General features: G+C 65.1%; 1 protein-coding gene across 4 annotated transcripts; it reads right to left on the reverse strand.

The window, feature by feature from the left end:
* Positions 1-886: 886 nt before the first annotated feature.
* STAT3 (signal transducer and activator of transcription 3) lies at positions 887-15,592 on the reverse strand. 4 transcript variants are annotated; one of them, XM_084301184.1, is made up of 24 exons: positions 15,489-15,592; positions 10,446-10,592; positions 9,789-9,933; positions 9,528-9,626; positions 9,196-9,291; positions 9,031-9,112; positions 8,511-8,605; positions 8,163-8,314; positions 7,506-7,664; positions 7,286-7,378; positions 6,619-6,678; positions 6,321-6,350; positions 6,087-6,180; positions 5,953-6,000; positions 5,589-5,672; positions 5,251-5,349; positions 4,925-5,060; positions 4,641-4,693; positions 4,456-4,550; positions 4,041-4,180; positions 3,532-3,744; positions 3,169-3,211; positions 2,768-2,880; positions 887-2,650 (listed from the first exon to the last, which is right to left on the reverse strand). In XM_084301184.1, the coding sequence occupies exons 2-24, from the start codon at positions 10,571-10,573 to the stop codon at positions 2,595-2,597; spliced, it is 2,313 nt and encodes a 770-aa protein (XP_084157310.1). In that variant the 5' UTR covers positions 10,574-10,592; positions 15,489-15,592; the 3' UTR covers positions 887-2,594. The 4 variants fall into 4 exon arrangements, with proteins under 4 accessions (XP_084157310.1, XP_084157309.1, XP_084157307.1 ...); XM_084301183.1 differs by having other exon boundaries at positions 3,529-3,744; XM_084301181.1 differs by having other exon boundaries at positions 3,529-3,744; positions 4,456-4,693.
* Between the last annotated feature and the right edge of the window lie 15 nt (positions 15,593-15,607).

Consider the following 15,607-nt stretch of genomic DNA (forward strand, 5'->3'; position numbering starts at 1 on the left):
GATGCAGCGGGGCGTGTGGGCACACGGAGATAAGGGAGCTCTTATCTGCTGCGGGGTGGGAGGGGACGCCGCGTTCCTGACCCCCCAACGGTTGGGGCGAGCCCGGGGTTTGCATATCGGGGAGAAAATTCCCTCTTCTGGGGTTTTCCGCCCCATCTGGCAGCTGGGAACAGAGGGGCTGGGTGGTGCAATCCCATATGGGCCAGCTGGGCTGCACCGGGTGCCAGGAACGGGCTCTGGGACCCCAAAGCAGGGGGCTGCACGGTGACACGAAGGGACAAGGGGGTCCCCAGGGGCGCAGGGTGGGGTTCATGTCTTCCCCCAAGTTTGGAGCGGGATGCTGCGGGGGGCTGGCAGCTCCAGGGCCCCTCCAGCACCTCAAGGGAGCGCAGGGCGGAGGGGATCGGGGGATTTGAGCATGACCTGCATGAAAATCCCCTGCTAATCCTGCCCCGACGGAGCACTAATCTCTCCCTCTCGGCCCCACATCCATCCCGCTGCTGCCTCCACCCTCCTGCTCTGCAGGGGACATGGACGGAGATGCAGCAGCTTTGGGGTAAAGCCCTGCAGGAGACTGGGGGGGCTCAGCCCAGTCCTACAAAGCCCTGGCCCCATAAATTCCCCCCCCCGAGGGCTGCAGCTCCCCGGCGCAGGAGCGCTCGCTGCAGGCTCCGGCACCTCCCCACGAGAGGGCAGGGCAGGCCCACGCTGCAGCCCTGCAGGGCCCCAATGCAGCCACCTTGGGCTAAAAACCCTGTAAAAAGGGGCAGGGGCAAGGGGGGGGGCCCCAACCTCATCCCTCCACCCGCAGCCTCCCCGCCAGCGCTGCGCCCACGCTGGGAAGCGCCCCAAGGCCCGCGGGTTCCCAGCTGCACGGGAGAGGAGGTCGCTTCAGAGCCTTTTATTTTGGAGAAAGTTCAAGCCTGTAGATACAGCAATACAATATACAAAAAAATAAAATTTTTTACAGTATTGAAAGTTGCCTGGGGCTGCGGTGACTGCGCCAGCAACGGGGACAAGTGACCGGCATCCCCCTCGTCCCCTCTGAGCACCCACCGACTCCAAAGGGCCCCCGTCCTGGCCCCAAGGGTGGCCACGACCGACCCCGCAGCCCTCTCTCCCCTTTCCCAGGGCACGGGACGGATCCTGCCCTGCCCACGACGCTGCTGTCTGGCTCCCTGCCTGATCCTGACCAGTGCAGCCCCAGCAGAATGGGGTAGAAAAGCCGGAGCCGTGCCCCAAAGCCACCAGAGCCCCCCCAGCCCCACAGCGTGACCACGGGTACAGCCAGGTGGGCATCTCTCCCCCTACAGAACCAAGACCTGCACACCCCCTCGTGCTGCCCCCAGTAAGACATCTCTGCTGGTACCAGCACCTCTGGGTCCCACCGCTCTGCCCCAAAGTGCACACACCCCCCCTGTGCCACCCCACAGCCCCCGGTACCGCAAGGGGCTCCCAGCTGCTCTCTGGGGGGGGGGTCAGCAGCTCTCAATCTGCTTCTCCCCCCTCTTTCCTTGCCCCCCAGGCAAGGGGCTGAAACAAAAAGCCTGGGTGGGAAGGGCAGGAGGGCTGCCCCGGGTTGAGGGAGCACGGAGCAGCTTCTCCAAACCCCCCCCCTTCATCCACCCCGCTCCCTTCCACCCTTGCCACCTCCGAGCCCCACAGCCACAGCCGACCCCAGCCCGAGCACCTCACAAAGCCCCCGAGGAGCTGCAAGCCCCCTGCCCCAGCCACCACGAGCAGTTTTAGACGGGAAAGGGCCGAGCCCGGCCACCCAGCCCCGGTCCCAAAAGGGACCTGAGATGCAACCACTGCGCGCTCAGGGGCACGCACCGGTGCCGGGACGCTTCGCCCCCCTGCCCCAGGGGGCTCTGCCCAGCAGGGAAAACGGCCGTGCCCGGGGCTGCTGCGTCTCACCGCATCTTTCTGCCCGCAGCAGGAGGGCAGCAGCAAGCACGGGGAGCTACCGAAGCTCCCTGCTCCCAGCAGAGCCCCCGAGGATGGGGATGGAAAACTGGGCTCAGCGCGGAGCCGCTCGCGGGTGTTGGCGGCCACGGGCAGGGGCGCAGAGGGAGGCGCAGAGGTGAGCCCCCTCTGCCAGCTCCTGGGGGGCTGTCGGGGGACCTGTTGGAAACCGTTGACCCCCCCGGAGGAGGTTTGGGCTGGTTGGTGCCCTCTCGGCAACCCGGAGTAGAAATCCAGGCTCGTGCGATGGCTGCGGGCGGTTGGAGAGCAGCGTTCAAGGGCAGGGGCTGCGGAAGCGTTTGTAAGAACCGAGGCTGCGATCGGAGGCTAAGAGGCACTTGAATGAGCAAAACAAGGTTAAAAAAAAAAAAAAAAAAACATTACGGAAGGAAATAGAAAAAGGTTTGACCCCCCCTCCTCGTCCCCCCCCCTCCCACCAGAGAGACAACCAGCACCACCGCCGAGAGGTGGGGGTTTGGGTGGGTCACAGGAGGAGTCGGTGGCAGGGATCACGGCCCCCAGCTCCTCCCGAGAACAGGCCCAGAGAGGACGAGACCTAACGGGGTGAGACTGGGGGACGGTGGGGGCAGCCCGAGCTGGGGGGGGTCCCACGAGCACGGGGCAGCGCGTCACATCGGTGAAGAAGCGCACTCCGGGGTCAGCTCCATGTCGAAGGTCAGCGACTCTGGGGGAAGCAAGGGGAAAGGGGGGTGGGTTATGGGGGGCACATCCTGATCCCTCGAGGCTCCGGCTACTGCCAGGTTGCCCCCCCCAAGGGTGCTGGGTGCCCCCCCAGGCTCACCGAACTGGCCGCCCGCGTTGGCCTCGGCTCCCTCGCTGCTGTTACCGAACTGCATGAGCGAGTCCAGGGTGCGCGGGGACATGGGCAGGTCGATGGTGTTGCTGAAGGAGGTGCTGGCAGAAGGAGGGGAAAGCAAAGAAACCACCCGAGTCAGGGCATGGCCGGAGCTCTCCGACAACCCCCTGCCCTCCCCTGGAGGGCCCCAGGGCGCAGGAGCTCTCGGGGAGGAAAGGGGCCCCCAGAGGGGGAGAACGGGCTCCAGGAGCCTGGCTCAGCACCGCTGCCTCTCCCCCTTCCCGAGCAGGGAGCCCCAAGGCACCCGGGGAAAGCAGCTGTGAGAATGAACCCCCCCCCCAGCCCAGCACACGAATGCGTTTAGAGACACCCCCGGGAACACTTACGGGGTGACACAGATGAACTTGGTCTTTAGATAGGGAGCAGCACCTGCAGGGGAGAGAGCGGCCTCGTCACCAGCTGCCGGAGGAACAGCTCCTGTCCCCAAGAGGGGCACAGCCCTGGGGACAACCCCTGCTCAGTCCCGGATCCTCCCCAGACCCCGCAGGGCCCCCAGACCCTCCCCAGACCCCGCAGGGCCCCCAGACCCTCCCCAGACCCCGCAGGACCCCCGGACCCTCCCCAAACCACCACAGCATCTCCCTGCTGGAGCGGGCTCCTCCACCACGGTGCCGTCCTTGCAGCCACCCCGCAACCCGTCCCAAAAAGCAGGCGGGCACCACGCCGGGCCGCAGAAAGTCAACGACTACCTGAGTCGGTGGCTTCCGAGTGCTCCTGGCTCTCGGAGCGGCAGTACTTCCCAAAAGCCTCCTCCTTGGGGATGTCGGGGTACAGGTACACCAGGGGGGACACCAGGATGTTGGTGGCGTCCATGATCTTGTAGCCCATGATGATCTCGGCGAACGACATGCTGTTCAGCTGCTGCTTGGTGTAAGGCTCCACGGACTGGATCTGGGTTTTCCCTGTACAAGGAGGCTTCAGACACGGGGCAGGACACCTCGGGAGAAGGCAGGGATTTTCCCCGAACACCCCAGGGATGGGACGGAGCAGCATGGAGAGCCACCCGGCAGGGGCAGGACAGACCCACGGGGTGGTTTCAGCACCACGAGAAACCGCAGGGGCACCCAGGAGGCAAAAACCAGCCAAAAAAAAGCCACCCAAGCTCAAATAATTAACCAAGGAGAAGGCCTAGCAGGACGAGGAGAAGGGAAAAGGTCTCATCAGGGGGTCCCGAGCCCCATTTGGAGGGGCGACGTACCGCTGATGTCCTTCTCCACCCAGGTGAAGGTGATGCCGCCCTCCTTGCTGCTCTCGCTGAACCGCAGCAGGAAGGTGCCCGGGGGCTTGGTGCTGAGGATGGCTCGCTCCCGCTCCTTGCTGATGAAGCCCATGATGTACCTGGGGGCAGGGAGTGATGTGGGGGGGGTCAGGGCACCGGGGAAGCAGCCCCAGGGCTCGAACCCTGCCGGTTCCCTGCAGGGGCAGCAGCCCCCAGCAGAGCCACTGACGTTTAGGGGATGGTTTGGGGATTTTTGCCCTGAAGCAGCCGACAGGGCTCGGGCAGAAAATGCAGCCCAGGAAAAGCAGCCTGCCCCTGAACCCCTCCCTCAATTCGGACAGGACTATGGGGTCCCCAGCTGAAAGCGAGCGGATTGATGCTGGAGGAGACTCACCCCTCGTTCCACAGCGCCAGGATGTATTTCTTCACCAAGTCGATGATGTTGTCCAGCCAGACCCAAAACGAGAAGCCTTTGCCAGCCATGTTCTCCTGGGGGAGGAGAGCGGAGAGGTTGGGAGGACAGCTCGGGGGGGAGAGCGGCCAAACACCGGGGTTGGGGGGGGGAAGAGGGAATCGCACCTTGCAGAACTTGGCCCAGGTGATCTGACAGCCCGAGTAATTCACACCTGGCCCTGGCAGAGAAGAGGAGCATCAGTTTTTGGGTGCCACTCCCCAAATTACCACCTCCAGACAGCAACCAAAAGCTTTACGGCGTTTCGGGGGGATACCAAGCAGCTAAAAGCGACAGCTTCCTTCCCAGCCACCCAAATCTTGCTACTGCACCGCGTTTTTTTTTTTTGTTGTTGTTGTTTTGTTTTTTTTTTGTTTTTTTTTACAGGCAGGGAGCAGGCAGGAGGGGTTACCGAGCAGTTTTTCTGCCAGCGTCGTCAGCTGCTCGATGCTGAGGCCTCGCTTGGTGGTGGAGGAGAACTGCCAGCTCAGCACCTCCGCCACCTGGTCCCACGTCCCGATGGGGGGCTTGGTGAAGAAGTTGACGTTCTGCGGGAGGAAAAACGCAGCCCCTGAGCAGGACGAGGGGGCAGGAGCAGGGCCAGGTCCCGAGCCAGCCCCGCTGATGGGGCTGAGCCATTTTTTCTGCAGTTTTTCTGCCTGCCGGGCAGGATGCTGCAGCTCGAAGCAAGCCCTGCTCCTCTGGCAGCCTCCCCCCGGGGGGGGGGCTGAGCCCTACCTTGGGGTTGTTGGTCAGCATGTTGTACCACAGGATGGACGCCCAGGCGTTGGGCATCTGGCAGATGTTGGAGATGACCACCACGGGCAGCGAGTGGGTCTGCAGAGAGGAGACACGGCCACGGGGCTGGGACGTCTCACCGAGCCACAACTTGAGCTCCGTGCTCCATCCCAGCCAGCCCCCCCAGCCCAGAGACATCCAAGCAGAGGGGGGCACAGCTCGGGGGAGCCCACGGGCTGTGGATCTGCCTCCTGGGCTTCACTTCTGAGAGAGTTGAGGGTGCCCCGAGCTGTTCCTTCTGCGACTGGGCAACCGGGCGGCTAAACCCCAGGGCTCACCTCCAGGTCGATCTTCAGCCCCTGGTGATACACCTCTGTCTCGAAGGTGATGAGGTGCAGCTCCTCGGTCACGATCAGCGAGGCCTGGGGGGGAAGGAGGACACAGTGAGCCCACGGGAGACGCCTGCCCTCAGCCCGAGGCACGGTGCCGAGGGGGTCCGGGCGGGCAGGGCTGGGCTGGCAGCTGCCAACGTGCCAGAAAGTGCCAAGACCCCCCCCCGGGGCAATCCCTGCTCAACTCTGTGCCTAACCACTCCTCAGGGAAGGAGATGCAGCGATGGCTACGGCTGCCCTGAGCCCTGAGCCAGCAAAGGGCTCTCCTTGCCAGGACCCTCCCCAAAAAAACCAAAACAACACAACTTACATCGCAGTTGGCTCTGCCTCCGTTCCCGCATCGTTGCTCCCGCAGGGTCTGCAGAGGGAAGGGAGAGGCTGCAGCATCACCACGAGGGCGCACGGCCCCAGGAGGAGCCCCCCCCGGGGGCTCGAGGCACCTACCAGGTGCTTGAACTCCGCCGAGAGGCTGCCGTTGTTGGACTCCTCCATGTTCATGACCTTGGTGTTCGTCCCCAGGATGTTAAACTTCCGCGACCTCAAAAGAGGAAAAAAAAAAATAAAAAATAAACGGCGTGGCCGGCGGCCCCCTCGGGGCGAACGCGCGGGAGGACGTTCGCCGAGGTTAAAAGCAGAAGTAAGAAAGAAAGAAAAGAAAAGAGAAACCATCGCGCTTACCCCCGGAGCGCTGCGACATCACCAGAGTCCCTAGGAAAGGGAAGAGAGAGATGCGGTCACAGCCACGGCCTCCCCGCAGTGGTGGGGGGGTCGGCGGCACAGCATCGAGTCCCACGACCCCCCCAGGCTGTCCCCACAACCCGGGAGTGGATCTCGGGGACCCACGGCCACCCTGCGCCTTCCCCAGGGGTCACGCCGGCCCTAAGTGCAGGGACGGGGCTTGAGCCGGGGGCAGCAGGAAAACGTCCGACCCCAAAAGCTCTACCCTGCGCTTCCAGGGGCAGAGCACGGGACTCACTTGTCGATGCAGACTTTGATCTTCAGCTGGTAATTCAGCTCGGGGAACTTCACCAACAACCTGCGGAGCGAGCAGGGTGTGAGCAGCAACATCCAGAACCCGGCAGAGACGTGGCACTGCCCGGCTCCTCCGGCACCCCAAACCCCTCTGCACACAGGGCTGTGGCACGTCACCCCGGCACCCGTCCCCAAGAGGGGCTGCTGCTCCCCTAAGCCCCCCAAGGGGGGGTTGTTCTGGCTGCTGGCTGCCCAGAGCAGGCAGATTTTGCCCCGAGCAAACCCCATCTGTGCCTCTGCGTGGCTGCCTCGTGCCAAAGAGGGGCACAAAGGGGTGGAGAAGAAGCTCCAGGGGCTCCCTGCAGAGGGACGCAGGCCAGACGAGAGGCATCGGGCCAGGGACAATGTGCTGACACCTCCCACCGGCCGCCCCCGCAGCGGGATTTACCAGAACCCTGCCTGCCTCCAGGAACACGGCACAGCCCCGGCCAGCAGCCTCGCTCCCTGCCCAAAATCAGCCAGGCTGTGCTCCAGCTCCAGCAGGACCAGCCTGCGGGGAGCCCTTCCCTCCCGGGGCTGCGTCTGCAGCAGCATCCCCTGGAAGAGAGCCCCCAAATTCCCCCCCTGCACGGCTCCCGCCCCCCTCCTGCGGCACGCAGCCCACGACCAACCTGACTTTGGTGGTGAACTGCACGCCGGTTTTGATGACCAGGGGCCGGTCGGGATGCATGGGCATGCAGGGCTGCCTCTCCACCACGAACGCGCTGCAGGAGACGACAAGAAGCACCAGCAAAGCTCAGCACCCTCCCGGCACACCCGGTGCTCGCCCCTCAACGCGTTGCCCAAAATTGAGGAGCTGCCCCTGGTTCCCCCCCCTCCAGCCCCCGGCACCTTTTCATCAGGTTCCTGAAGAGCTCCACGATGCGCTCCTCCAGCATGGGCCGGTGCTGGACGATGGGGTCGCCCTTGTAGGACACTTTCTGTTGCAGCTCTTCCAGCTTCTTGATCTGCTGCCGGGTCTGTAGCTGCGATTCGGCAAGAGAGGTTATCCTAGGGGAGCGGGAAGAACCAGCGTTAGCTCCGGCTGCTGAGCCCTGCACAGCCCCAGCCCGCACAGCCCTGCACCCCTGCGTGGTCCCAGCCTGCAGAGCCCCAACCTAGAGCCCCAATTCTTCCTTTGCTTGTTCAAGAGAGGCTGCTCACCGTACCGAAGCAGCAGAGAGCACAACCTGCGTGCAGCTCCCAGCTCAGGGCATTATTTTTGGCTGGGCAGCATGAAAAAAACCCTGCCCGCACCCAGCTCTGTGTGGCACAGCAGCCGAGGGCTCACAAACGGCGGTGCTGGGCTGGGAACTTCTTACACCTTACACCCCACGAGCCTGGGGCTCACGAGTCCAGCACCACCACGACCACCGAGCAGGGATTGGTGACCTGCAGGCATCGGTGACCACTTTGCCAGGACACCGGCAGAGGCAGAGCTCATTTCCAGCTGGGTTTTCGACCGCTGCCTCCTTGGGGATCACCACGAGCCCCGGGCAGCTCTCTTACCAGTTCTCCAGCCGGTCTAAGCAGATATTTGGTGGGCCGCCGATGCAAGCGATTTGCTGCCGTCTCTTCCAGTCCGCCAGCTCCTCGTCTGCCAGCATCTTCTGCACGTACTCCATGGCCGACAGCAGGCCAGCCAGCTCGCTCACTATCCCCTGCCAAAAAGGGAAGCAGACCTTCAGTTCCCTCTGACATCCTCCAAAACCTGCAGGTTTCACCCTCCCCACAAACGAAGCGGCCCAAGGCTGCATTTCCAGGGCTGCTCCAGGCACCAACGCCAGCCCCACGCCCCCCCAATAAAAGCATTTCTGTGCCCCGGGGGGATCTGGGGGGGTCAGGGGCAGGCTGTACCCTTCGCATCTGGTCCAGCGCCGTGAGCATCTGTTCCAGCTGCTGCATCTTCTGCCGTGTCACCGACTGGTTGTTCCCGTTCAGATCCTGCATGTCTGCGCAGAGAGGAGGCAAAGCTTCAGCCGAGCACGCTCCGAAGGTCACACAAAGGAAAAAAAAAAAAGACTCCACGGTGGCAGCGGAGGAGCAGGCACTCAGAAAGGTGGTGGTGTTTTAGCAGCCGTCTCCTGCTGCCAGCGCTGCCTCCGGGCACCTGGCTGGCGTTCCTGCCCAGCCAGCAGCCCTCCCACCTCCAAACACCATTTTCCCTTGCGGGACAGAGCTCTGCTTCAGCTCCCCCAGAGGCTAAATCAGGGGCAGGAACAAAACCCAAGCTCTCTCCAATTAACACGCAAATGCCCAGAGAGTAAAATGCCCCCAAGCCTGGAGAGGAGGCACCCAGGGCTGGATCGTGCCCCCCAGCCAGGTTCCTTGCAGGAACGCATTTTGGCTTTGCCAGATGCTAACGAGCTTCCATTACCCCCTTGGCTTTTCAAAGTCTTGTAGTTAAAATCAAAGTCATCCTGGAGATTCTCCACCACTTTCATCTTCTGCTCCAGATCCTGCAAGGCGAGAGGCAGAAATTTGCTCCAAGCACTCAGTCCTGGGGGTGGGGAGAGGAGGCGGCTCCGGGCAGCACGCTTACCTGCACCCTCTTCCTCACATCCTGCAGGTGCTGCTCCAGCATCTGCTGCTTTTCTGTCACCACGGCTGCTGTCGGATGCGTCGCCTGTCCCCCTTGCTGTGGAAGGGACAAGGAGGGCGTTAGAAAGGGGCCGTGACCTGGTGCGAGGGGGTTCTGTGGGCGTGAAAACCCTCCCTGAACTAATAAAAGCCAGGGGCAGAGCGGCCAGGAGGCATCCTGGAGAGCTCAGGGTGAGCTGCCCTTCCCTGCAGCTCGCCCATCCCTCTGCACTACCCCTGCTGAAGTGGGGTGGGTGGCAGGATGGGGGCCCCAGGGCACCCCGAGCCCCTTACCTGGGCTGCGGTGGCGGCCGTCTGCAGGAGCCGGGACTCTTCCCAGAGGCAGCGAGCCACGATGCGAGCTATTTCCATCGGCTTCTCCAAGTATCTGCTCTGTAAACCGTTCAAATCCTCAAGGTCAGCCTCCAAAACGCAGCTCCCAGCGTCCCTGCACGCTCCCGAAGAGCTTTGCGAGCTGTGCCCAGGAAGCCGCTGGATATCGGTGCCCGAGGGAAAACCCAACGAAGTGGGGGGGTCTCTGGGTCTCTGCCTCACCTGCAGGAACTGCTTGATGCGCCGCAGGTTGTGCTGGTACAGGACGTTGGACTCCTGCAGGAAGCGGCTGTACTGCTGGTCGATCTCCCCCAGCAGGTTGTGGAACACCAGCGTGGCGTGGGACTCCTTGTTGGCAGCGTACGCCCTGCACAGGGGGGGAGAACGGAGAGTCCTGGAGCCCGGGGGCAGGAGCAGGGCAGCACTCGCTGTCCCCCCTGTGGTTTAACACCCCTAAACTACACCGGGAGGACAGCCAGAGCAGGCTCAGCACCAACACATGGAGCCAAGTGACCGCTCCTGAGTGCTGGAGGCGCTCCAGATTCGCGCACGGATCTGCACCAGCTCTGCACCGGTCCCCCCAGGGGGATGCGGGAGCTGCTGCTCCATTTCATCCCTCATTCACACCAAAGGGCGAGGGAAAGCAGCCCTGGGGGGGGCACAGCCCTGCTTCGGACCTCCCCCAGCTTGAGCTCTGATGCCTTGCACACAGAACCCCGCTGCTCCCTTTCATGCCACGGGCATCTCGGGGAGGAAAAGCAGCCCAGCCACGCCAAGAGGAGCTGGCAGAGCTCCCCGAGGGCTCCTCGGCACCCACCAGCCCCCGAGGCGGGCGTCTCGAGCACCCTCCACACGTCAGAGCCGTCGGCGGTGCCTTACCAGTCCTGGCTCTCAATCCACGGGGCCAGGAACTGCCGCAGCTCCATGGGGAAGCTGTCGCTGTAGAGCTGGTGGAGCTGCTCCAGGTAGCGCGTGTCGAGCTGCTGCAGCTGGTTCCACTGCGCCATCCTGGCCGGCTCCGGAGACCTGGGGGGGGTGCAAGGGGTGGGTCGGTCAGCACGGCCCCCCCTCAGCCTGCAGGAAACCCTCCCGGCACGGCCCCAAGCTCAAAGAGATGGCTGGGACCCGCCGCGAGCCCAAGGGGCTGGGCAGGGGGCTCTGGGGTGCCCCAAACACGAGCAGGAGGGGGCTGCCTGCCTGCCCTCAGCACCCGATGCTCAGCACGAAGTGTCTGGCACTGGGGGGGCTCGGGCACCGCACACAGCCCCCGGCCATCACCCGGGGAGCGCAGGTCGCACACCGGGGCAGAATGGGGAAGTTGGAGGTTCGGCATCGCAGCGTGGGGAGCCCAGGCTCTCTTCTTCAGGGAGCCGGAGCTGCCAGCCCCGATGCTCACCTCCTCCTCCCCACCAAGCCCCGGGGGTCCAGCCCCGATGCCCCCCTCCTCGTCCCCACCGAGCCCCGGTGACCGAGCACCCCCGGCTCCGGGTGCAGGCGCCGCTGTCGTCACCAGCGCAGGGCCCTGCGTCGAGAGGAGGCGGAACCACAGACCCAAACCACAGCGCCAGCGAGGGCATAATGCGCAAAAAAATGCGTGTTTGGGGGGCGGGGGGGTGGGGAAGCCCTGCTCACACCAGCGGTGTTTATGTTCTGGGCCCCAAACATGCCCCATTCCCACGGGGAAAACGCAGCAGGGCACCGGGCTGCTCGGCACGCAGCAGCACCACGCCAGCTCCGAGGTCTTGGCGTGAAATCCAGCCGAAAACGAGCAGCCGACGCAGGTCCTGCTGCTGCTGGCGAGCTGGAGGAAGCCCAGGGCCTGCCCCCCCTGCGTCTGCACCCCGTGCCAAGGAGATCGACCCGAAATAGCTGAGGTCGGAGCAGCCGGCCCCGTGCGCAGAGCTGCGCCCCCGCCTCTCCCACTCGGTTTCGGGGCCGTGCAAACCCGGAGGACTTCTACAAACCCGGGCAGGCCCAGGGCCTTGTCTGCGTTTCCTCACCAAAAAAAAAAAAATTAAAAAAAAAATCAACAAAACAACCAAAAACCATTTCCCCAAACGCTGCCTTCGGCCAAACTTCCTCTTAGAGAGGCAGCAAAGCTCTCCTACCTTCTCGCCGGGGGGAAGAGGAAGGGTGTCGGGCATGGAGGTGGGCAGCGAGCGGCGCGGGGCTGGGACCCGGTGCCAGACCCTGGCACCCGCCCTCCGGCCGTCCTGCGCCTGCTCCGGCGGGGCAGGGAAAGAGCCCGCAGAGCTTACAGTAAGCACGGAAGGCGGGGACTGCCGGGAAGCCACAGAAACGAGGAAGGAGCAATTCTCCAGCCCGCTGCTGCTCGATGGAAAGCCGAGCAAACCCCAGGAGGCGCCGAGCTCTCCGCCGGGCAAGGCGCTTCCCCGCGGAAAGCCGCTCGGTTTTCCGCACCAGCCCAGCCCGGCGAGCGACACGTCAGCTGGCAGGAGGCCGAGGGGCCGTGCCGCAGCCCAGGAAGCCACCGCCAGACTTCCCCGAGGGGCAGAGAGGCAGCCGAAGGGACCAGGGACAAGAGGAGCTGTGGCCGCAGTGCTGCCGTCGTGCCCGGGGAGGACACGGGAGCGAAGCCCCATCCTGCAAAGCTCCCGGCTCCAGGATGGGCTGGGAACAGGGGGAGGCAAAGCAGCCAGCCCCGGGGGCGCTGCCGGGTGGGTTTTTATTAGGAAATAAAGAAATGAGCGGAGCCTGAACGCGGTGCCCCCCTAGCTTACCCCCTGTAAGCTCTGGGCACGTGGCCGTGCGCGCTCACGCACGTTTCTGGCAGCACGAGGGACACGAGGGACACAAGGAACGCTGCCCGCACCCGCAGCTCCGTGCCACCACGTCCCCTCCCAGCCCACAGCAGCTGCTAATTGAGCCGGGCTCAATTATCAGCCTCTCCAAGGGGCTCCGATCGCCGTCAGCCGAAATCGATGCCAGCTTTTCGGGCTGCGCACCGCCTTTCCCTATTTATTTTTTTGTGTGCGTGTGGTTTTTGTAAGAAAAAGGGGCAAAATCGTCCCGGGCTGAGACACGGGGAGAGGGCAGGCACCTGACAGGGAGCTAAACCGGTGTCTGCACCTCCTGGCCAGCAGCAGCAGCAGCGGCACTGGCAGGACGTTGCACCACGGGGCTGGGTTCAAGGCTCAAGCCCACGTGAACAACGCCTGGGCTCGGTGCAGCAACAGGCAGGAGAGGGGAGACGGGGGCAGGAGCCTGGGGGAGAGAGGAGCAAATCCAGCCTGCTGAGCTCCTCCACACTCAGGGCACGACCCGGCTCTATTTAACGGGGCCTTTGCAGCAAAAAAAAACAGATTTTGGGGTTTTGCATCACAGCTGCTTGCCGGGCACGGCAGCAAAGCCCCCGTTTCGCAGCTCTTGGCTCATCGTTTCCCTGCCTGCAGCAGCTCGGGGAGCTCGCAGCCCCGTCGGATCAGCACTGCCACTACAGCACGAGGCCCAGGGGCGCTGCTCCTGCTGCAGGTGGGAAATAAAACAAAAAAAAAATAAATAAATCCACAGCCAGGCCCAGCTGGGAACCCGCAGCCCACCCGCACCCAGTGCCTCCTGCTCCAGTAGATATCCCCCGGGGAAGCCCTGACCTGGCACCATGGGGCTGTATTCCGGCCCCAAAACGCCCAGGACCAAAACCCCAAAGCAGAGCCCTTGGAGGCAGCGGGGGGCACAGGCACAGGGCGATCCCTGCCGAAACAGAAGCTGCGTGCGGGGAGAGGCGAGCGGCTCGGCCCTGGCCGAGGGAGCGGAGGAAGTTCTTGCAGGGCGAGGGAAGCGGCCACGGGGGGGATTTGGGGCCACGGGGGGGATTTGGGGCCACGGGGGGGATTTGGGGCAGCAGCAGCCAAGGCCGGGAGCTGTGCTCGTGGGCAGCCCCCCAGGACTCGCTCTCAGCCCGTCCTCGCCTGGAGGGGTTGAGGAGCAGGGGCAGGAGGTGGCGTTGGGTTTTTCCAGCCCCGGAGGCTGAGCCAAACCCCCCCCAGGTGCTGCTGTGGGAAGAGAGGGTCGGGAACAAGCTCGGGATGAGGTTTGGGGTCACAGCGAGCAGGCGGGGGCTGATCCGAGGGTCAGGGGATGCGGAGGGGCCGGGAACGTCGGGGAGCAGCCGACGGCCTCCCAAAAGGGAGCCCCCCCCTTTGGGGCAGCACCCACCTCCAGCCCATGGGGCAGCGGCTGAGGAAAAGGGGCTCCAGGACCCCCCCTCGCTGCCCGGCTTGGCGGCGTTACCAAAAACACCACCTTTTTGGCCCAAAACCTGCCGCAGGATCCCGTCTCCAGCCTGGCCCCGGCAGCGGGAAGCCCCCCCGGAGGAGGAATTTTGCTTTGGGACCGTCCCCGGGACCCCCCCCCCGTTATTTCCAGGGGTCCCGGGGGCAGCGTGAGCGGGGAGGAGACCCCAAAAAACAGGGGGGCAGCGGTGATGGGCCCCATCCACCCCTCCAGGTCCCAAAGGAGCAGCGGTGGCCGAGGGGGGGGGGGGGGGTGAAAAACCCACCCCAAGCAGCTAAAAAACCCCCAGTAAACGCTAAAAACTAATTAACGAAGCAGCCGTTAATTAGCTTTTAGCGGGCAGCCAAGGGCTGGTTTGGGGAAGGATTTGGAGTCAAAATTTGAAGTAAAAATTTGGAGTTTTTTCCTCGGCTCTGCTCCGCCGGGGGGGGGCTTTGGGAGGGGGTGGATTTGGGGAAGGGGGCGGCAGCAGCGGGCAGGGGGGGCTCGGGGCAGGCTCGCAGCCCCCGCAGCCGTTCCCAGCCGCTCAGGGCCGTGACCCCCGGGGGGATTTCGGGGTGCAGAGCGGGGCCCGGTGCTCCGACACCGGCAGCAGCACCCATGGGTGCTGGGGGGGCCCTTCTGGGAGCCCACCCAGGGCAACCCAGCCCCTGGGGGAGGGGGTCACAGGCCCAGGACCCCCCCCCCCCATCGCTCCCCGTTCCTGCTCCCTGCGGGTTCTCCACGCTGACCTCCTCCTCCTCCTCCTCCTCTTCCTCCTCTTCCTCATCTTCCTCCTCCCGGGGTGGGCAGCGCTGGCCGAGGCCGTGCGGAGCTGCCCCGGGGTCAGCAGGCGGCCGCCCCGCTCCGGTCCCCGCTCCCCACGGGGCCGGACACCGGGACAAAACCCGGTCTGGGGTCGAAGCCCCCCGGTGGGGGACGCCCAAGGACCCCCGGTGTTGGGAGGGGGGGACAGCCGCAGCCCCCCCCCCCGAGGCCACGGAGCCGTTTTCTTACCCCAAACTCAAGAAGCGGCCGCGGGACCCTCGGCTCGGCACCGGGACAGCCCCGGGGGTCGCCTCCTCCGGTGCCCGCCCCCCCTCCCCCTCCGGTAACCCCCACGCCCCCCGGTGACCCCCCCCCCTCCGGTAACCCGGGCACCGTGAAGCCGGGGGTGGCGGCCGCTCCCCGGTGCTGTCCCGCTGTGCCCGGTGTTGTCCCGACCCGAGCAACGCGGTGGGGCCCCGGTAAGTCCCGGTAAGTCCCGGTCGGTGCCCACGGGGGAGCCCCCCCCGGGATCTGCCCCGTTCTTACCGGATCCCCCCCTAACGGGGCTGTCAGAGCGGGGCGCCGCGTTACCACCCCCGGGCACCGCAGGGCGATAACGGGGAACGGGGCAACCGGGGGACAACCGGGAGGGGGGGGGGCAGCCGGCACCGGGCGGGTGGCAGAGCCCCGGTAACACCGGGACAGCGCCCGGGGGTGCTCGGTAGAGCGGGGACCTCGCCCCCGGGGGGGGCCAGCACCGAGAAGCGGCACCGGAGCCGCGGTCCCGGTACCCCCCGGTGACCTCCGGTAACCCCTGGTGACCTCCCGGTGACCCCCCCAGAGCCCGGTACCCTCCCGGTGACCCCCGGTGACCCCGGTTCCGCCCCCCCGGTGCTGCCCCCCCCCCCGCCCCGCACTCACCGTGGGGCCCGGCCGGGGCGTGGCGGCGGCTCCCGGTGCCGGCGACGATCGCGGCTCCGCTCCCGGCCCCGAGTGACGCCACCGGAGCCGCCGCCCGCCCGGCCCCGCCCCCTCCCGGG

This window comes from Netta rufina (assembly GCF_964035555.1).
Source record: "Netta rufina genome assembly, chromosome: 24".
NCBI lineage: Eukaryota > Metazoa > Chordata > Aves > Anseriformes > Anatidae > Netta > Netta rufina.

Excerpts from the sequence above, each read along its gene's own strand:
- STAT3 (XM_084301181.1), bottom strand. The coding sequence starts at position 10,573 with ATGGCGCAGTGGAACCAGCTGCAGCAGCTCGACACGCGCTACCTGGAG. Across the intron at positions 6,001-6,086 it reads CGGCGGAGTTCAAGCACCTG|ACCCTGCGGGAGCAACGATG; the intron begins GTAGGTGCCTCG and ends TTCCCTCTGCAG. Across the intron at positions 2,881-3,168 it reads AAGTTCATCTGTGTCACCCC|CACCTCCTTCAGCAACACCA; the intron begins GTAAGTGTTCCC and ends TCCTTCTGCCAG.